Source organism: Pleurodeles waltl, chromosome 9, assembly GCF_031143425.1.
Source record: "Pleurodeles waltl isolate 20211129_DDA chromosome 9, aPleWal1.hap1.20221129, whole genome shotgun sequence".
NCBI classification, from domain to species: domain Eukaryota; kingdom Metazoa; phylum Chordata; class Amphibia; order Caudata; family Salamandridae; genus Pleurodeles; species Pleurodeles waltl.
Window position 1 is genome coordinate 238,197,345 of NC_090448.1, and position 22,570 is coordinate 238,219,914.

General features: G+C 42.2%; 1 protein-coding gene across 1 annotated transcript in view; it reads left to right on the top strand.

Annotated features, from left to right (window-relative positions):
• Window positions 1-22,570, top strand: part of ACAD9 (acyl-CoA dehydrogenase family member 9) — a 386,804-nt gene that overhangs the window by 32,589 nt on the left and 331,645 nt on the right. The window contains exons 3-5 of the mRNA XM_069206630.1: window positions 7,690-7,791; window positions 16,754-16,860; window positions 21,917-22,017. Of these exons, the coding sequence (XP_069062731.1) occupies window positions 7,690-7,791; window positions 16,754-16,860; window positions 21,917-22,017 (310 nt within the window). The remainder of the gene's footprint in view (window positions 1-7,689; window positions 7,792-16,753; window positions 16,861-21,916; window positions 22,018-22,570) is intronic.

Consider the following 22,570-nt stretch of genomic DNA (forward strand, 5'->3'; position numbering starts at 1 on the left):
CACTAAGAATTGCTAAGTCCAATTTAGGCTTTCTACAGTATGCTGACAACATGGTGTTGTTGAATAGAATTTTGATTTTTCTTCATGGGTCAGAAGGGCCTTGAGGAAAATATAATGAATCTAATTACCTTATGGTCTAAACAAGTACCACAAGATTTGATGGGCGTAAAAGGGGTGATCAAAATTGTAGATGGTATTTAAAGGAGCAGTACATTCACATGGCTCTTAGTTTTTGCTATGTGAAGATCTGGTTTGCGGAGAAAGGAGATTTGTAGACAACATACCTTAAACTCTTAAATCCCTTTACTATAATGTACCAGGCCTGGCTGTTCATGCAGTAATGCATGTTGCTCAAATTAGATGTGTGGCATCATTAACATAGCTGGGAGGCAGAAGCAGGAGCAGCAGTAAAGTGTGTGACTTGGCACATTGTAACTTTTTTTTTTTTGCCCTGTTTGACTTGCCCCAAGCCACAGTTCAGACCAATATAATTTGGTTGCTTTGGATCTTAATTCAAATAAAGAGCTAATATCGAAGGAAGATGGACCCAGAGGATTAGACAAATTAGGACCATGTACTAGCTGTTTTAAGACGGCTGTCAACCTATTTGGAGTCGGGGTCTTGGGATGGTGAGTGTTCACTAAACACTTGTAATGGGATTCTGTTGGACAGTATTTATCTTATAAACTTCTGCCTGGATGATGATTTCTATTTAAAGAAATAGAATGAGTACGACTTCCCTTCATATGAGTTTCAGTTTAAGGCTAATCACTTACACCCACCATTTAAATTATAGTATACTGCAGAAACTTATTAAAATTGTTTTTTTTTTCAAATCCCATTAGTGGTCATTAGGGCGCACTGGAATCTCACAAAAAGATGCAGAGGCAAGAAGGTGTGTAGGCTTTGTGGTCTTCTGGAGAATCACTATTCCACATTTTGTTTAGTTTTCAAGCATTGTTGAATGAAAAGAGCACCTTTTAAAATAAATGTTGGCTTGAAAGAATGTGCAACCAGTAACCAGGCAACTGTGGTATCCCTCAGGGGTGAAAACTTGCCACTAACATGCGTAATTGTAAAGTATTTGTTTATAGCAACTGTACACCTATTCAGCACTATCTAGTTTTCTGCTATGATTGTGAGAGGGCTGGGCCTGCTGTCTCTACTTTCTGTAGGCCAGGACTACAATTCTTTTTTTATTTTTATTTTTTATTGGAAAATATAATATTCACTTCTTTATTTCTACACTTTGAATTGAACTGACTGCTTTAAAGAAGCTGTTAAAGCAGAACAAGTCACTTTTTTAAAATGTTGAGCAGAATATGAACAGATCACTCCTGTTTGAAAGCAAAGATAGTGACCATTTTAGTTTAAGAACTCAAATACCCGAGTTATTTAACTAAATCAGATGGCTTTGATGGTGGATGTAGTATAAAGCAGCAGTAAGAGCTAACATTTACAGTGCTCCGACACCCCCTCCATCAATGTCCCACATGCAGTTGTCTGACAGAGCTGTATTGAGAGATTCAGTAGATTTCAAAAGCCAAAAATCATCATGGACATGTTCAAGGATGTGAGTGGTTTCAGTAAAAGTCTACAATAACTTGGTTGTGTTCTACTCAAGTATTTTTCCCAGCTAAGGGAGATCATTTATTGCTTTGCCTATTAAGTGGTATAGAATTTTGTTGGCTTTAGTTACATCAGAGTACTGTAAACAAGAAAGACTTAGGGCCTTATTCTGACGGGGAGGTTGCGACTGTAGTAGCTACCTCCCCACATAGCCCATTAAGAGTTTCCTGCTAGGTCAGTGGGCAGAAGCCTTAGTCTTTGCTCGCTGGCCTAGTGGGAAACAGCCTACAGCATTGTCTCCGGCTCGTAATCAAGCCGGCGGCAATGCTGTATGATGCTGCAAAGCAGACAGTGAACATTGTGATGGTGCTGGCCAGGGGGGCCCCTGCACTGCCCATGCCAAGTGCATGGGCAGTGCAGTGGCCTCCTGGGGCCCCCTGCACCCGTTCTCTGCTAGCCTTTTTATGCCAGTGCTACCCCCATGAAATGGCTGGCGAATAACGAGGTTGTAATCCCCAGGGCAGCACTGCTTGCAGAGCTGCCCTGGTGGATTATGACCTCTGAAACCGCCAGACAGAGCTGTCGGTCCCACCGTGGCACGACTGCTATGGTCCTAATATGGCGTTTAAACCGCCGCATTGACGGCCGTCTGACAGCCGTCCACGAGTTTAGTGGTCAAGTGACTGACAGACTTGCAATAAGGCCCTTAATGTCTGTGTGATGTGAACGTTGGAGTCTAGTCTGTGAGTTTAGCAGTTATTCTCATAGTTAGTTCCAATTTGCCTACAAATTGCCTAGAAATATTATGTTTTCTTGACCTTTCTAAAGCATATGAAGTTAGGCTCTACTGTCCAACTCGGGCTAAAATAGGAGACCGACTAGGACTCTGGACTCTTACGGTCCTACATTCATGTTCAATCTGGCTTGTTGGATAAGTGTACTGTTGCTGAAATGAGCATCATGTTCGGTATGTAGGTATTGAGTCTTTGTGAGCAGTGCTGTTAACTTTAAACATAACTATTATGTCTACTGAGATCCAGTGAAGAATTTTATGGGCTGGCTTTGTCCGGCTGTTCATCTTTCGGTTTAAACACAGCCTTATTTTGTAGCCTTTGCAACCGGTTATTGATCCTCTCTTGGAGGCTGGTGTACTCAATTATGCAGTAGTCTTGTTGTCCCAACATCAAGGCTCTTGTCAATCACACCAGTTCGTCCAAGGAGCATTGAAATTGTCTGGAAAAGGGAAAGGACTACAGTGAACCACCACATTGATGTGGAACACAAATGAGGGCAGTGCATGGAAAATTACACCCAAGTTCTTTATTTTCACTGTTGTGGGCGGTGATGTACTTATGTTGGCTGTCACATAAATGGTGAAGCATCAACTACTTCTTCCATTGTGTGAAATCAGCATCATCATTATCTCAGACCTGGCTCTTTTCAGTTATACAAAGCTATTGTTCATCTGGTAGGACACATGATCCATGGAGGACGTTATGTTTGCCTTGATCGCTGTCTGGTCTTCCAGCCAAAAATGGTTTTGAGGATTGTCCTTTACAATTGGAGGTTTGCTTGATAATGCTGTTAGATGTTGAAAAGGAGACCGGGTGGAGAGGACACTGTATATCTTTGCGGCCTGTCGAAAGAAATGATGAGTTGCCTGTTCAATCTGAACTTGAGAGCCATTGCACAGGAAAGATTCAATCCATTCCAATGCAGAACCAGAAATCCCTTGCTACTCCTCAAGTGTTCCCAGCGTGATGTGGTCAGTGGTGTCACAGAATGCTGAACGACAGAAGAATGTGATCCCTAAGTTCTTGTTTTATTGAGGAACAGTAAGGGATCCTTCCAGACCTTGACCTTGGTTATGTTACTCCCCCCATGAGGAGCCTGAACTTCGCTTGTCAACACACAATATCTGGAAGAGTTCCATCCATGTAATTTTGGTGTGGTTTAGCTACTTCCTTTTCAATGATCTTGGTGAGAGAAGTTTGGAATCTGGGTAGGACCTTTTGGTTGGCTAAATGCAGTGATGTGATGATGATAGAAGACTGCAAAATACTTTATATAGTTCAAAGTGAAAGTTGGCATTGCTGCTGGATGTACAGTGCCCCATAGCCATGGGAAGGTCCAATGGTAGGCTAAATTGTTTTGGCCAGCCTGGGCAGCTGCTATAACCACTAGTTGCAAACTAGTGAAAAAGGATTTAAATAAAAATAGAGGAGATGAGGGAATAGGACGAGAGGGATGTGGATAATAAATTACAGTATGGAGTTGGGGATTTTGAAGATTTTAGGCATAAAAAAGAAAGTGATGTCCTTGCACTCTCAACATAGACCCATAGAAGGGACCATGTCTGGGTTGGTCAGCTCCAGGTAGATCTTGAAGATTTTGTTTTGTTATGTGAGCCTTTGAAGTGCTTGGAATGGTAATCCTTCTTGGCTCTTACCTGCTTTGTGGTAGCTTGTTCAATGCCTCTTACATTCTTTTTTTGTCATTGCTCATTGTTGATTTGTGCCAATTGCATTCTAAATTGCTGCTTGATTCACTTTTGTTTCGCTAGTTTTCCATTGAATCACGTTTTGGGACTTTGCCTATATTAGGTTTTCTAGTTCTTATTTGGTTTTCTGATTGTGTAATTTTTTTTTCCAAGATTATAGGTCAGACACTGAATAGTACTTTGTGTCGAATTTATATATTGTTTTTAGAAAGGGTTAATAGCAATGCAAGAAGCCTAATAGGTTGAGCACAGATGGATGAAGAATGCAGTGCATTTGGAGGAACGTGTTTAGCCTTCAGATTATGATGTGTGAAAAAGAGGTTGAGTAGAATGAGTTGGTGCACTGGTTTTAAGATGCCACCCTAGGCACTGGTTTTCCCTGAACACTTAAAATATGAATATCTCGCCAGGGCTGGCCTATTTGCATACATAGGTAGTAGCTGTCCATGGAGAAGGGTTTTGGCCACCATAAAGAAGTTGGGGAATACACCTAAGACTGTGAAGCCCTGAGTCATCTCCCAGGGGAATTCACAGTGTTATGTTATGGAAATAGGAAAATGATTATCTCGAAAGGACATTGGAAAGAGACCCCTGAGAAAGGGGTATCTTGGCAAAAAAGGATCAGAGTGCACACAAACCCACAAGAGGTTTCATTGATGAGTACTAAAGCTTTTTACTGTGAATATTGAGTGTAAAAGGCTCTGGCCAACACTGTTTGGTTGAGGTTACAAGGAGGAGTTCCAAAGGCAACTCTGTGAAGAAGAGATGAGGCAGACGAAGAGAAATTTGAGACGCCCAAGAAAGATGATGAGGCCCAATGAAGGTTTGCACCTGGGTGCTGCTTAGGAGAACCAGGAAAAGTTAGTTGAAGCGAAGAACGTTGAGTTGTCTTGGATGGGGTGTTTTTGCGAACTAGCCTTAACTAAACTGTCCCCATCGTTTTATAGGAATTTAATTTGTCAGTTCATAGTAGAAAAAAATCATTCGGCAGTTCAGACAGGAGATACATTTAATTAGTAGATTCACTTTACATTTATTCATTTTTGGCACACCTGTATCCCTAAATTTGCTCCAGGCCCAGAACTATAATGCAGTTGTTGTATTAGTGTGCCAGATATAATAGCTGAGTAATGGCGATGTTTATTTATTCCAGATCAGTTTAGGTATGCCAAGAGCGTTGCATGGAAATAATTAAATTACAGCATGTTACTCATGAATAATGGTATATTAATCACCTCTATCGGACAGGTAGATTTTCATTAGATTGTATTGCCTCCGGGAACCAAATAGGGCAACAGCAGTTTAGGGTGCACTAACCTGCTTCCCATTCATCATGGGTTTCAAATATGTTGTAAATAACAGAATGAGCATCTACCAATGGCACTTTCAGACTGATTGTCGTGTTTTTTCCCCCATGAATTTTAGAGCGGTTAAAATGTGTTGGTGGTGTCGGAGTAAGTCTAGGAACTGGTTGTTGACAAGTTGAGGCAAGGGGAAGGCAATTATGTCCGATATTTTTCAAAATGTTTACATCTTCTAGCAAGGATTTGTTGCAGCAGATATGCTAATATGAGAATATGCTAATGATTTGCGCATACATATTAATAAGAGGAACAATATTAATGAGTGAAATTTACGTGAAATGTGCCCACGGTGAGTGGTCATCATTTGTGTTAACAGTACTGAATATTGTGAAAGTGTTTTAAAGTTGTATTAATATATCATAATTAACGATATAATCTATGTTTTGTAATGCCATACGTTCTTAGTTTAGCCAAAGGCCTAGTCGGCTCTGGGCCTTGCCTGCTTAAACATGGAGACGCGATGAGCTGCCGCAGATTGGAACTGGAGAGAAGAACCTTGAACTGTACAGAGTTCAACGACGAGCTGTACTAAGAGAAAAACTGCAAACTCGCCAGCAGACAGGAGACGATCAGAACAAATTGATACAATTATGTGTAGAGTAGGCTAAATGTACTTTCCCAGGACTTGAACACTGGAGCTACAGACTAAGAGCTGGGAGCAACATTTTCGTTACCTAAAGAACTGGATGATGTTCTCATCGACAGAACAACCAATCATGTTAATGGAACTTGACTCTCAAAATAACGTAGACAAGTGGTAAACAAAAATAATAGGGTGGAGTCATAACCCCTGATAAGGTTGTCCAATGGGCAAATTGTGGGACGGACTGAGAGACCCTAATAAAAAGTCATGACATGAGGGGAAAAGTCAGAACGGAGAGGCGAAAGTTGATGACGTCAGGAGACGCTGTCCGTAGTGCTGAAACTTGGGCTTGCTTCTTGTGAGCCTGAGTCTTATTGATGACTGATGACCTGGAGACTAAGTGTGACTCGTTGCTGATCTATCTTGGATAGGTAGCTATAACAGGAATGATTAATGAATGCTTTTCTTTCTAGGTACCAACTGTGCTGATTTAAACGTTTTTCTTTACTAGTTAGGTTTTTCCAAATTAATGATTTTTGACTAAAATTTTTTAACATGAAGACCCACATGCTGATGCTAATCTGGAGATAGGTAGGCTGACAAGGGTGACTTAGACTGACTGACTTATATTGCTGAATCATTCGATATCTCATGAATTGCTATTGCTTTGTTTAAAGTTTATTGCATATTAATAAGGTGATGAGAATTCATTGCTTATGTTGCTAATAAAAATTTGGAAATCATGATATTGTTGAATAGAGGTTTATGATTAGAGTTGTAACTAATAGGGAATAAACAGAACTAATTTTCATATGAGTCATGGTGTTTTTTCCTGATTAGATTAGTTCATGGTAATTTAAGGGTGATTGGATTGATTTGTTGATACAGTCTCTTACTCGCCATACTTGACTAGGATACCCTATGCGATCCAAAAGATTAATCGACCTATACGCGTCCCCTAGTAAGTTTACTTACTAAGGATAAGGCGCGCCAGCAGATTGTATTAGGTATTTTTGGGGAATTTGGTCTGCAGACCAAAGTACAGGCATGGTTTGTGAACCGTACACAGCGGGCTTCTTCACTTTGGCATGGCTTTATTGCAGGTCCACTTATTGGATAGGTGCTGCTCGTATTTCCTTGGACAGTGTGTACAACTTTCTTCCCCTTATCCTTTCCCCATATTTGCATTCTTAAATAGCCTTTATTAAAAACATGCAGCCTAATTCATTTTGCACTTTTGTTGCTGTATAGATCAAATTGTTTTTGTCTTTTGCCCCCTGACTTGGATCCATCTTTCACAATAGATAATGGGAGTTGTTTTTCTATGTAAATACTTGTTTTCGTGTAATGAAACAATTCAGTATGCTGAAAGTCATGTTTGCTGCAGCTCATATTAGGCGACCATCATACATGATCTTAGGTGTACCCTTTCTTAGTAAAATCAACATTTTTTTTTAAAGTAATTAAAATAAAATTAGTCATGATTACAATTAGTTTACCTTTGGTTTCAGCATAACTGCCATCTTGTAATTTTGTTTGGTAGAATTTAATATGTTTTGTTTTTTTTTTCTTCGCCCATAATTGCGCCATGTCTATATGTAGTTGATGTAAGGTGGAAAGAAATTCATGCATACATAATTTTACAAATTTTCTTGAAACTTTTGTCTTCTCAGTTGACTCTAAGAAGATTGATCAGGAGGCTAAAATCCCTCAAGAAACATTAGCCGGTTTAAAGAACCTTGGTCTGTTTGGCATGCAGATTCCAGAGGAGTATGGTAAGCTGGAAAATAAAGGGAAACTTTCATGCAGCACAGCAGTTGTCCAAATGCTACCATAGAGCATTGGCAGCAGACGTAGTTTGTTGTGGAAAATATTAATGTTTACATTATTAACTTGGTGCACCTAATTCTTATCATTATACCAGTTAGATTTCAGTTACAAAACTTTACTTTTTGACATTGTGCACACTAATTGGTATAAACCGCCAACACTATTCTCATATTTATACGTGTGTGTGTGTTTGCATGTGTATGTGTGATCAAGACCGTGAAGGTCGAAACGCGTTGGTGTTTGTATAATAATATGGATATGTTTTACACAGTGGTGGTCTTCACAGTAAAGTTATAGTTAGATCAGACTTTCCATTGAAGAACATTTTTAGGGTCGAGCCTGCGTTGCATGCATATCGCAGCAAGACGCTTTAGGGTTTAGAAAAGGGCTCGGAGCCCTGTCGACGTCACGCCAGTGTTTTTCATTGGTTCGTGGGCTTGCCTATTAAAATCTGCTTGCTTTCATTAGTCGAAGGCATGCATACGTCATGCCTTTTCCGGTGGCTAGCCCTCCTCGAGCGCATCGACCAAGTACAGAAAACATGCAAGGCTCGCTGTTTTCTGTCCGGCTCGTGGACTACTTTTTCTCTAATTTACTAGTGCGATTTCGCTTGGCAGAAGTCGAGCGCTTTACATAGTTAATTGCACTTTTTTCGGGTTACGTACATAAATGCACTTTTGCCGATAGCGTTGTAAACTCCTAACCCGACTTTTCACCTATCGGCTCTAACATGAGCAAACGCGAGACCCGTTGCATTGCAAATGCTTGTTTGTTTTGCTAAAAACCTTGGTGCCATTTGATGAATCTCCACAAAACGTTCCCAAAAGAAAGTTCAGCCACCTATGCTTCTTCTTTGAAAATTTCAGGGTGATCTGTCAAGGGTGGGGGCTGAGAGGTGTCCCAAAAGCAATTTTCCAATGCAGTTTCCATGTAGGTAATCGGACAATGATACAGAAAAGTTGGGGAACAGAATTACTCCAAATTTGGCAGAAAGCTAGATCTTTAGCCAGAAAGAGTGTTATTCAAGACTTTTTTATTAGGTGGTACATCTTGAATAGACAGCCAACTGTTGGTAATATCGACAAGTCTTTCAAATGATGGAAATAGCAGGGTCTTCCAGCCTAGCTATGTGACCAGTATTAACTTCCTTTAACAAAGCAGCAAAAAATTGCAAATGAAATAAAAACAGTAACGAGCGCCACTTCTGTCAGTGATTTGGAGAAAGAAATAAAAGAAAGTGCTCCATGCATCACAACCCACCAGCCCACACCCTCTCCGGAAAGTACTCATGATGCAAACTTTCTGATTTCGGCTTCCAAAGACTCCCACCCACTCACTGGCAGCACCACATTCCGCCCTTCCCTTCCAGATTTTATAGTACTTCTTGTGACAGCCCCAGGCTATATAAATCGGACGTTTCAGGCCTAGGCAGTGGTATCCCCGCTTCCAAGCCTCAAATGAGGGAGCCAGAAGCTACCTCCAGGCCCTCACAATGTCCGGTTTAGATGTAGTAAGGCCTAGCCATAGTAGGCAGAAAGTGTCTTTTGTGATTTATCGTAAACCTGTTAAGTAGTTTGGGAGAAATTAAGGTTGGAAAAAAAATAGGGATATAGTGACAGCTGGTTCCACAAGTGTCCCTCGGGAATCGGGCAAGATTTGGACTTTAAAAAATATAGCGTTGTAATTAGCTGAGCAGGCTCTTTCTCCCGTCAGTCATTGTGCCCCTGCAGGACTCAGGTCGGACCATTGGAAGTGACCTCTCTGATTGGCAGGCTGCCACATCAGAAGAAATGTTGCTGCTGCCATTACAGGACACGGGGAGTTGTCCTTGTGTCCTGAAACTGTTTAAAAAATATCATATAAGGGGGCAGCTTAAGAGTAAGTTGGCCCTTGTGTAGGGGTTCCAGAGGGACCTCTGAGCCCAGATTAAAAAAATATATATATAATAATTTTAAGGTTGCCGTGGTCCAACAGGACTTCAAATGGTCTGGGAAAATAAAGTACAAAAAAAGTGTAGCATGTCCATCGGTGTTTGGCCACTCATGGGGATTAGGTATGGTAAGTCGCTCATACTTAATGTTAAAATAACCCAAGAAATTCTCTAAAGTAACCAAAGTTTAAAGTGATGTTATAGTTTGCTATGGTAATAGCACCTTACTTTACGCTAAAAGAATATCAGAAAATCACTGAAAAAACAAATGTTAAAGTGACATTATTTGGTTAGGTCGAAACGTCAATTAAATGGTAACATATTTAGATAGGAAAACACTACAATTCAGCATGTAGGTTTACTGTGGTACCCAGAACTTATGCTCATACTACTGTTACAAAAATGTGTGATTTATGGAGAGCCGCTACCCAGGAAAAGGATGCTCTGGTGTTAACTGAGACCTACAGAAGGTGGAACTCTTAATGGCATATGAAAATGAGGTCTATATAGTTCTCTAAACTTTAGAAGGCAGAGTATTTAAAGTAAATTACTAACATATATTTTAGCTGTTCCTGAATGTTTGTTCTATTATTTTACACAAAAAAGATGTGTTAATTTGATTCACTATCAGATGGGGTTTTCACTATGTCAGTTCTTAGAAATGAGTTTCTGTTATTTTGTGTTCGATGGCATCTGTCGCTGTAGATACACATGGTCTGCATAGCTCGCCATCTGGTGTTGGGTCGGAGTGTTACAAGTTGTTTTTCTTCGAAGAAGTGTTTTCGAGTCACTGGACCGAGTGACCCCTCCTTCTGTGCTCATTGCGCATGGGCGTCGACTCCATCTTCGATTGTTTTCTTTCCGCCATCGGGTTCGGACGTGTTCCTGTCGCTCCGAGTTTCGGAACGGAAAGATAGCTGAAAACGGAAGATTTTCGACGGTATCGTTGCGATCCGGTTCGAGATAAACACATACGACGACGCATTGAACATCGAAGCGCTTCGGTGCCCTTCGGGGTAGATTTCGGCACACCGTCGGGGCCTAGTCGGCCCGACCGCATGGAGAACAACGCCGATGGAACGGACCCCGTTTCGATTCTGCCCTGAATGCCACAACAAATATCCCTATACGGACCAACACTCGGTCTGTAACCTGTGCCTGTCACCCGAGCACAGCGAAGAATCCTGTGAGGCCTGTCGGGCGTTCCGGTCCCGAAAAACTCTGCGCGACCGTCGAGCGAGAAGACTGCAGATGGCGTCCACGCCAAAAGAGCATCGGCAGTTCGAGACAGAAGAGGAACAGGAGGAATCCTTTTCCATCCAGGATTCAGACTCCGACGAACTCGACAATACAAAAACTGTGAGTAAGACGTCGAGATCAGAAATTAAAAAAGGCAAAAAGGCCCAGGGGACGCCACTGCCAACCGGCCATGGCTCAACCCAAATTCACGGTGACCAACAATCGGCACCGAAAAAGGCCCATTCAGTGTCGAGATCGTCCGACTCCGGTCGAGACACCGGCACGCAGCCTCCTCGGGACCGAGAGAGTGCTAAAGAGAAGCATCGACACCGAGATTCCGGTGTCGACACGGATCGACGCCGAGACAGTGGCGCCGAAGACCATAGAGGCCAAGATTTTTCGGCACAGAAGAAGAGGAAGGTTACCTCGGAGCCGAAAAAACAAACAACAGGGTTTTCGGAGCCGAAAAAAGCACCAACAGACCCAGTTTCAGGCTCCTATACTGAAGAACATTCTATGTCTTCACAAATGAAAAGACACAGATTCGAACAAGAACTGCAATCCACTGAAGTGGATCACACGCAAAAGCGTATCTTTATTCAGCAGGGGACAGGGAAGATCAGTACCCTTCCACCTGTAAAAAGAAAGAGAACACTTCAGTTTGGAGCACGAGAGGCTCCTCAGCAACAAACAGCAAAGACGGTAACACCTCCTCCCTCGCCTCCACCTGTAACTCCGGCTTCGCCAACTTACACCCCATCACATTCGCCAGCTCACACCGCCATGAGCCACGACGACCAAGATCAAGACGCGTGGGACTTGTACGATGCACCAGTGTCTGATAACAGCCCAGACACATACCCAACTAGGCCATCACCACCTGAGGACAGCACAGCCTATTCACAAGTGGTGGCTAGAGCAGCTCAGTTCCATAATGTGGAACTACACTCTGAACAAGTAGAGGATGACTTTTTATTTAACACCCTCTCCTCCACCCACAGCTCCTACCAAAGCCTGCCTATGCTCCCAGGCATGCTACGCCATGCAAAGGAGATCTTCAAGGAGCCAGTTAAAAGTAGGGCAGTAACGCCTAGAGTGGACAAAAAGTATAAGGCGCCTCCTACGGACCCTGTATTCATCACCTCTCAGCTGCCACCAGATTCTGTGGTGGTAGGGGCTGCCAGAAAACGGGCAAATTCACACACTTCTGGGGATGCACCTCCCCCAGATAAAGAAAGCAGAAAGTTCGATGCAGCCGGGAAGAGGGTCGCTGTCCAGGCAGCAAACCAGTGGCGCATCGCAAACTCACAAGCGCTGCTAGCGCGATACGACAGAGCCCACTGGGATGAGATGCAGCATCTCATTGAACATCTCCCAAAAGATCTACAAAAAAGACCAAAACAGGTTGTTGAGGAGGGTCAAAACATCTCCAACAATCAAATACGCTCCTCTATGGATGCAGCAGACACAGCCGCAAGGACCATTAATACGTCGGTTACCATCCGTAGGCACGCATGGCTCAGAACGTCTGGATTCAAGCCAGAAATTCAGCAGGCAGTACTTAACATGCCAGTAAACGAAAAACTTCTGTTCGGTCCGGAGGTCGACACAGCCATAGAAAAGCTCAAAAAGGACACTGACACTGCCAAGGCCATGGGCGCACTCTACTCCCTGCAGAGCAGAGGATCTTATACCACCTTCCGCAAAACACCTTTTAGAGGAGGGTTTCGGGGTCAGGCCACACAAGCCAGTACCTCACAGTCCGCACCGTCCACCTACCAGGGACAGTACAGGGGAGGCTTTCGGGGCCAGTATAGAGGAGGGCAATTCCCTAGGAATAGAGGAAGATTTCAAAGCCCCAAAACCACTACCAACAAGCAGTGACTCACACGTCACTCACCCCCCCCACACAACACCAGTGGGGGGAAGGATAGGTCAATATTACGAAGCATGGGAGGAAATAACTACAGACACATGGGTCCTAGCAATTATCCAACATGGTTATTGCATAGAATTCCTGCAATTCCCTCCAGACATACCACCAAAATCACAAAATGTATCAAAACACCATTCACAGCTTCTAGAGATAGAAGTTCAAGCACTACTGCAAAAAGATGCAATAGAATTAGTACCAAGCACACAAATAAACACAGGAGTTTATTCACCTTACTTCTTGATACCAAAAAAGGACAAAACACTGAGACCAATTCTAGACCTCAGAGTAGTAAACACATTCATCAAATCAGACCACTTTCACATGGTCACACTACAAGAAGTGTTACCATTGCTCAAAAAACACAACTACATGACAACCCTAGACCTCAAAGACGCATATTTCCATATACCAATACATCAATCACACAGAAAATATCTAAGGTTTGTATTCAAAGGAATACATTACCAATTCAAAGTATTGCCTTTCGGTTTAACAACCGCTCCAAGGGTATTCACAAAATGCCTAGCAGTAGTCGCTGCACACATCAGAAGGCAGCAAATACATGTATTCCCGTATCTAGACGACTGGCTAATCAAAACCAGTTCGCTCATACAATGCTCAAACCACACAAATCAAGTCATACAAACCCTCTACAAACTAGGGTTCACCGTCAACTTTGCAAAATCTAACATTCAGCCAAGCAAAGTACAGCAATATCTAGGAGCCATAATAGACACGACAAAAGGAGTAGCAACGCCAACTCCACAAAGAATTCACAATTTCAACAGAGTCATTCAACACATGTCTCCAAATCAAACAATACAAGCAAGAACAATACTACAGCTCCTAGGCATGATGTCCTCATGCATAGCCATTGTCCCAAACGCAAGACTGCACATGAGGCCCTTACAACAGTGCCTAGCCTCACAGTGGTCTCAAGCACAGGGTCACCTTCTAGATCTGGTGTTAATAGACCGCCAAACTTACCTCTCGCTTCTATGGTGGAACAGTATAAATTTAAACAAAGGGCGGCCTTTCCAAGTCCCAGTGCCACAGTACATAATAACAACAGATGCTTCCATGACAGGGTGGGGAGCACATCTCAATCAACACAACATAAGAGGACAATGGAACATACATCAAACAAAACTGCATATAAATCATCTAGAATTATTAGCAGTTTTTCAAGCACTAAAAGCTTTCCAACCAATCATAAACCACAAATACATCCTTGTCAAAACAGACAACATGACAACGATGTATTATCTAAACAAACAAGGAGGAACACATTCAACGCAGTTAAGCTTATTAGCTCAAAGCATATGGAAGTGGGCAATCCACCATCAAATTCGCCTACTAGCACAGTTTATTCCAGGGATCCAGAATCAACTGGCAGACAACCTATCTCGAGATCACCAGCAAGTCCACGAATGGGAAATCCACCCACAAATTCTGAACACCTACTTCACACTCTGGGGAACACCTCAAATAGACTTATTTGCAACAAAAGAGAACGCAAAATGCCAAAACTTCGCGTCCAGATACCCACACAAGCAATCCCAAGGCAATGCCCTATGGATGAACTGGTCAGGAATATTTGCTTACGCTTTTCCTCCTCTCCCTCTCCTCCCTTATCTAGTAAACAAATTGAGTCAAAACAAACTCAAACTCATTTTAATAGCACCAACGTGGGCAAGACAACCCTGGTACACAACACTGCTAGATCTATCTGTAGTACCCCACATCAAACTGCCCAACAAACCAGATCTGTTAACGCAACACAACCAACAGATCAGACACCCAGATCCAGCATCGCTGAATCTAGCAATCTGGCTCCTGAAATCATAGAATTCGGTCACTTACAACTTAACCAAGAGTGTATGGAAGTCTTAAAGCAGGCCAGAAGGCCATCCACTAGACACTGCTACGCAAGTAAGTGGAAAAGATTTGTTTGTTACTGCCATCATAATCAGATACAACCACTAGACGCAACTCCAAAACATATAGTAAATTACTTGCTCCATTTACAAAAAGCAAAGCTAGCCTTCTCTTCTATTAAAATACACCTTGCAGCAATATCTGCATACCTGCAGACTACCTATTCAACTTCCTTGTATAGGATACCAGTCATCAAAGCATTCATAGAAGGTCTTAAAAGAATTATACCACCAAGAACACCACCTGTTCCTTCATGGAACCTAAACGTGGTCCTAACAAGACTCATGGGCCCACCTTTCGAACCCATGCACTCTTGCGGAATACAATTCCTAACCTGGAAAGTTGCCTTTCTCATCGCCATTACATCTCTGAGAAGAGTAAGTGAAATTCAAGCGTTCACAACACAGGAACCTTTTATACAAATACATAAAAATAAGGTCGTCCTACGACCTAATCCAAAATTTTTACCAAAAGTTATTTCACCGTTCCATCTAAATCAAACGGTAGAACTACCAGTTTTTTTCCCACAGCCAGATTCTGTGGCTGAAAGAGCACTACATACATTAGATGTCAAAAGAGCATTAATGTACTACATTGACAGAACGAAGAACATCAGAAAGACTAAACAGCTATTTATTGCATTCCAAAAACCTCATGCAGGTAACCCAATATCAAAACAAGGTATAGCCAGATGGATTGTTAAATGCATCCAAATCTGCTACCTTAAAGCAAAAAGACAACTGCCCATTACTCCCAGGGCACATTCAACAAGGAAAAAAGGTGCTTCAATGGCCTTTTTAGGAAACATCCCAATGCATGAAATATGTAAGGCAGCCACATGGTCTACGCCTCACACATTCACCAAACACTACTGTATAGATGTGCTATCCGCACAACAAGCTGCAGTAGGTCAAGCTGTATTAAGAACTCTATTTCAGACAACTTCTACTCCTACAGGCTAAACCACCGCTTATGGGGAAATAACTGCTTACTAGTCTATGCAGACCATGTGTATCTACAGCGACAGATGCCATCGAACTGAAAATGTCACTTACCCAGTGTACATCTGTTCGTGGCATCAGTCGCTGAGATTCACATGGGCCCACCCACCTCCCCGGAAGCCTGTAGCAGTTCAGAAGTTACCTTCAATTTTGTACATTTGTATATATATTATTTAAACCTTTAATAGGTACATACTTACACATTTCATTGCGCGGGCACTATTACTATAGTACAACTCCTACCTCACCCTCTGCGGGGAAAACAATCGAAGATGGAGTCGACGCCCATGCGCAATGAGCACAGAAGGAGGAGTCACTCGGTCCAGTGACTCGAAAACACTTCTTCGAAGAAAAACAACTTGTAACACTCCGACCCAACACCAGATGGCGAGCTATGCAGACCATGTGAATCTCAGCGACTGATGCCACGAACAGATGTACACTGGGTAAGTGACATTTTCATTTCTGCATTTATTCCATAAAAAACGTGGTTGCTGGGACTTTTTTTTTTTTTTAAAGAAGCATGTTTTCAAGTCTGATACGTTATTATTTACAGGTAAAAAAAAATAGGTGTTGATGCTTGCAGTCACATTGTCATTTAAAAACTGTAGGCGGTCACAAAATGAATTGCATGGAAATCAAGCTGAGGAATATTGTCATTGCAGAACTGTAGTCCATAACCTCACCTAATCTTGATCATCCAGTTGCTCTATCTAAATATTCTTAACGATTCCATCTCAAATTGTGCAATCTGTCTTGTTTGTCTAGATTGTGTGCCTTTCCTTTAAAAAGGATTCCTATAACGTGGAACCTGCACGAAATTTAAGACAAATGTGAAAAACATGTTTGTTCTCTTTAAACAGGTGGTCTTGGTCTATCAAATACAATGTATGCACGACTTGGGGAGATAACCTCTCTAGATGGGGCCATTGCTGTGACTCTGGCAGCACATCAAGCCATTGGCCTGAAGGTATGTATTACAAACCTAGAAGATAACATTGCAGCAGACTAAGTATGGTCAATTTCATGTCAGCTAACAGTAGTGTTTAGTTATTATTGCCCATAGGTTTGTAGCTTCCTTTGGTTGGTCAATTTGGGTGATTTCATTAGGTTAGCTTTTAATTGATAGGCACTTAAACAAGTTGCCAACCATTCTGTCTCCGTATCCCCTGAAGCATGCCAAATACAAGCCAACACGAGATAAAATAACAATGTTATTCAGAACGCGCTGTTAAACACGGGTCAGTATTTTAAAAGCATCACAGCTTTGATGCACAATATGGTTCTGGAAATGTATTCCTGAACACAGGGGGGTGAATGCATTTCACTAAAGTGCCGGAGAGGTTCAATGGGTGGGACTCTGGGGGTTATTCCAACTTTGGAGGAGGTGGTAATCCGTCCCAAATGTGACGGATTTACCACCAGCCGTATTACGAGTTCCATAGGATATAATGGACTCGTAATACGGCTGGTGGTATATCCGTCACTTTACCGTCACTTTTGGGACGGATTACCACTTCCTCCAAAGTTGGAATATCCCCCTCTGTGTTCCTGCTGGAAGTGAGACTGTGCTTAAGACAGTTGTCGTGGTGCCCTTGAGTACAAAATGCACCATTAGTGCTGAAGTGAGCGGATGGTAGGCTATGTGTGATCTTGGCACCTATTCACCCTTGATTATCCCTTCCGTTTGTGACTCCCACTCGGCACCTTTTTGTGCTTATCTGCCATTAGAGCAAGGGCTGGCTTATTGTGGAAATGGCGGGAGGTAGCATTACTGTGTGCAGCTCTTCTCTGTTGCTGTTGAAACTACGGCGGTAGCACGGTAAGCTGGCTTGTCGCAAACCCACTGTCGGTGCGCGTCAAGGGCTACCGAGCACATTCTGCGCTGTCATCCTACCACGGAGGCAACAATAGGCAGCCCTTTGTCAGCGCACTAGTAAATATTTGATTTTGAGAACTTGCTTGTGGCTCAACAATGAGACCTTTATTTCTGTGACGAGCATTTATCTCTTATGGCGGTGCACCATTAGATAATTTTCTTCCGAATGTTTCATCTTTATTAAGAGATAACGAGAATAAAAGTGCAGAGGGTTTCGGCCTCGTCTTTTTTATCCGAATCGGGCCAGTTGCATCACAAACGTCAACATGGACTGGGCAGCTTTTGTGGCATGATACTGCGCAGTAATACATGGCACTTTTCACAAAACACAAGAAAACCTTTGAACCAGCTGATTTTGTATTTTTTGGGAGTTTCCAGTTTTAACGTTTTTCTAGATGATGTTAAAATTCCGAGAGGGTGCCTTGATTTTAAATGAGCTAATTTTCAACTGTGTTTGGATTTTCAGAGATTTCTTTTTGCATGGGGTCATTAGATTGGAAGTGCTCTCTCCCGTATTTGATAGCAAGATAAAAATGTTGACATTGTGTAGCACAGCAAAACACGTTCCCTTAAGGCTTATGTTCCATTAACTTCGCTATTTGATCTAGTGCAAGATTGTATTCATCACAGCCGCAAGCAAATAGGTTAATACCATTAAAGAAGGTTATTTGTAAGGTGTCTTTTGTATGTCACCAAAGCATTATTAAAAGTTTATTCATATTTGCTTTATTTCGGACAATAAAAGCGGTGACTGAACTTGTGTGACAAAAGAAAAGATCAAGCTATGTTGCAAAAACGTTTGGAAACATCTGAATACTTTCATGTGTTGTAACTGAAACCTCTGACTCTCATAATATATGCATTTTGGAGATTTCTTCGGGCATCGGAATAAGGACTTTGAAAAACGACAAGAAAACCTATTTTCTGGTTTACATGAAAATCCGAATTGACCCTAAACATAACCGTATCTTTGTGTTTGACTAAATTATCTTCATGGTCTGCAGTGTAAAACTTCTTTGAAGGAGTTGTTCAAACTATAAAGTTGGGTCCAGATAGGAGTCCGTACCTGTATTCCCAGGGGGCACATAAGCATGTGCAAGTACTAAATACATTATAAGATAGGCTGCTGCAAAATGATGTAGTGTTTAATAGACAAGTGCTTTCAAAATATGTTTTCGTAATAAGTAATCAGAATGTATTTAGTGCAAACATTTTTATAAGTGTCCATTAAAAGGACACACTCCAGACCTCCACTGATAACACACTTACATTACCTCTGAAAAGGAACACATCTTTGTCGCCTTGAAGCTTCATGTGACCCATTCAATTAGCAGCCTTTATATTTGGTAATTAACTAATTGCACACGTTTATTTTGCTTTCAGGTAGCAGGCACCTTGGTGAGAACGTGTGTTTCTTCTTTAGCTCTCTGTCCCTCCATCAGCTTCACAGCACAGAAGCCCACCCTGCCATTGTCTCTTTGTTCCAGTAACATGCACCACAAGATCGGTATTACCATTCATTGAAGGGCACGTCATTCACCATAGAGCCTGCCCACCTGGACCTCCGTTTACATGCAGATGTCCTTCCTGGTGAGCGGAGGGTGTAGCAGGGAGAAGGTCAGCAGGGTTGCCCTCATATGCAGAGCCCTGATTCTTCTTGCTCCTGAGACTTAAGAGTAATACCCCCAGGAGAAAGAATAAAGGAGAGAAAATCAAGTAGATTGTCAAAAAGATGCCCAGAGGAGGGGAACGCGATGTGAGGGCCATTTTTTTTATTGTTTACAATGGCAATTTCCTCAGAGAGATGCTCCCAGAGAAGAGGCAATGTATCGGGGTCTGTCTCACCCCCTCCCTTTCAAAAAGGGTCATCGCTATTATTTGTGCCATAGGTGCTATGGAACTGTGCCAGGCTGTGAGTGGCGTTTACACCCCAGTAATAACGGTCTTACTATGAAAAAGGGGAATGACGCCTGCAGGTATTGTTGGTGCTGCCGGTGTATTGGCACCAGGGCCCAGTGGTGTGACAGGCCAACTATACCTTATTATGGCTGGTTTACTTTTACTCCTCAGTTGCATTATGGCCCAGTGCACATTTGCCATGCCAAGGAGGCTTTGGGCCTTGGAGAAATGACCCAAGGCAAAGGAAAACTGAAGCAGAAGAGGCAGTTTGGGCCTCTGAGAGATGGCAGGGAGAAGCACGAGACAAGGTAGGAGTCCATGTTTGCAACAAAGAGGTAGAGGAGACAGGTCACTTCAAAAGGCAGTAGCTGTTATTAGTAAAGCTGGTCCAGCAACACTGGGATCGAGGCATCTGACGTAATTTGAGGTATTTGCTGTTTTATAAGTCTCATTTGGTGTGGATTATGAGCTACAGAAAAAGTACCCCCCCTTGCTCAGCCCTGCCCACCTCCTCCCAGTCCTTGCCTATAAAGATTTGGAAGCTGGACCACCTTCAAAACATTGTGCTTAGGGATGGTCCACCTTCACCAATTGGCAGCGAGGGAGTCATTCTTGGTTAGGCACCAGTTTTGTATAAAGTACTCCAGTATTTTTTTTCAGGATTGATGGGTGAGGGAGGCTTTAAGCACTACAACTGTTAAATCTGTTTTCCCTATTTCCTATTTCATTTTCCTCTGCAAAAATCACTTCTTAAAGTATTTTGGATCTGCCGATTAGTCATATCATTGATCTCAAGATAATACCCTCAATGGCAGAGAGACACCATGTTTCTGTTTCTCTGGCCTTGCTTGTTTGTTGCCAAAGAGCCTTCCAGACAATCCATTCAAATTAGTTTAGACTTCTGTCTTGGAGTTTGGCTACTGTCAGGCTTTTGTGCTGGCATGTTGATAACATCTCGCTGTGGCAGCTGTGTGCACGCACCTGTGGGTGAGAGAGAGAAGGTTCACCATCTTCACCACATTTTTGAAGCAGTTCACATGGTATTCTGGAACTCTGAACCTGTAAACCTTGGAGGGCATTAAGCTTGTAAATTGTATTTTGGATATGCTCATATTTGATTAATCTTCCACTGACTCATGCTTCATGCACCTCGGCATCCCTTCGGTATCGGAAGAGCAGTTCCAGGACTGGGAATATACAATAATCATTATTAGTTATGTGATCCTTCTGAGGTTCATAGATTTCCAGTTTTTTGATTCTTCAGCTACACCTTGAGGGGTATTTTTTAATCATATCTTTGAATGTGGTAGCTGCAATTGTAGTCCAGCCAGATGCTCCATAATGATTGCCCCTAAAAGGAGATAATGGAGGCTCGCATTTGCCAGACCTAATTTTGAGAGCCCTTGCCTTAAAAACCAGGGGAAGATATGGTGCGTGAAATCTTCTCCAGGTTTAACTGCATTATTACTTTCTGTTCAGAAAATCTGAATGAAAAAGACGGTGTACGTTCTGGGCCAGAGGCAGATATAAGTTGTAAGGCATAACATGATATGAATATTCACCTGGACAATATCTCTGGCCCGTTTTCAGTTGTAGGTGTAAATATTCCATTGTTGAAGAATTCACAGATGTAGCTGGCTGGAGGTATATATTGCAAGAAGTAAAGGAAAATCATTAATACGGTGCAGCTATTGTACACTTGTTAAAGGTTTATTCTTGCAGCCCACTGGATTTCAGTGCGCAGTGACCTATGATATTCTATACAAATTCCTCAGATTATTTTGGTTCTTTCTTTCCATTATAAAATCAAATGCCCTGACTTAGTAAGGCATTTGTGTATGTTTCTTTTGGCCAAAGATTTGCACAGAGTTATATGACTTATACAGTCATGTTTAAATGTCTTGGTGGTATTTGTGTGCGGGTTTTGTGTTTCTTTTTAGAAATTATGTAGCTCAGTCTGATTATTTCATATTGATACTAATAGCGTGCACAACCTTGAAATGCCTATGAAACTCAAAAAGAATGATGTGAAACAAAATGGACATTATAAGTGGTACCCCAAGAATGAGCGACACCGTGTTCTAGAAGTACGGTGAATCTATTGGCTATTCATTACGCTGCTTGCTATTTTCAACACCTTTATGTCCTAAGTAAAATAGTAATACAAACCGCTTTGCGAGGCATGGCCCAATTTAATTCTGGAGTCTAAAAAACACTAGGTACTAACGTCGGATTTTCTTTCTTTTAGGGGCTCCTGATTGCAGGAACTGACGCACAGAGAGCCAAGTACCTGCCAAAGCTTGCAACTGGGGAGCACATAGCAGCCTTCTGCCTTACAGAACCAGGAAGGTAAACGGAACTTTGAATATTCTTTTTCCCGTTAACAGATGCTCGAACATTGTAGATCTCAAATGCCCAACGATATTGCATAAAAAGAGGTGAAAGGTATTATTCTGCCTCTACTGCTGCTGTGGCGTTGTCATGGCTGGAGCATGATCATCTTGTCTTCTCTTGCAATGAAGCTCCTAACACTTGTCTTTCCACTGTCCCTTTCACTTCACTCTCAGTTCCCTTTCGGCCTAAATGTGTGTTGTTGCTGCTAGGAAAAGAATGAAGGGCAAGAACCACAGTATGCTACTGCCATTACTCTCCCGAGGCAACAGTGTGTGGCAGCTGAAAAATGCCTTTGTCATATACCTCCCCTCATGCTTTTAGAAGAATCTGTCATTTCTCTTCCCTGTAAACCTCTCGACTTTAACATGCAGCTTTTGGTAACTGATGTTGTGGCTAGCCTTTAGGGCTCTCCTGTCTTAGGTAGATGTGCGTGTGTAGAGCCGTTAAAAGGAGCATAAGATAGGGCGCATGCACTTTACATAAATTTATTTTTGTGCCTGATTGAGAT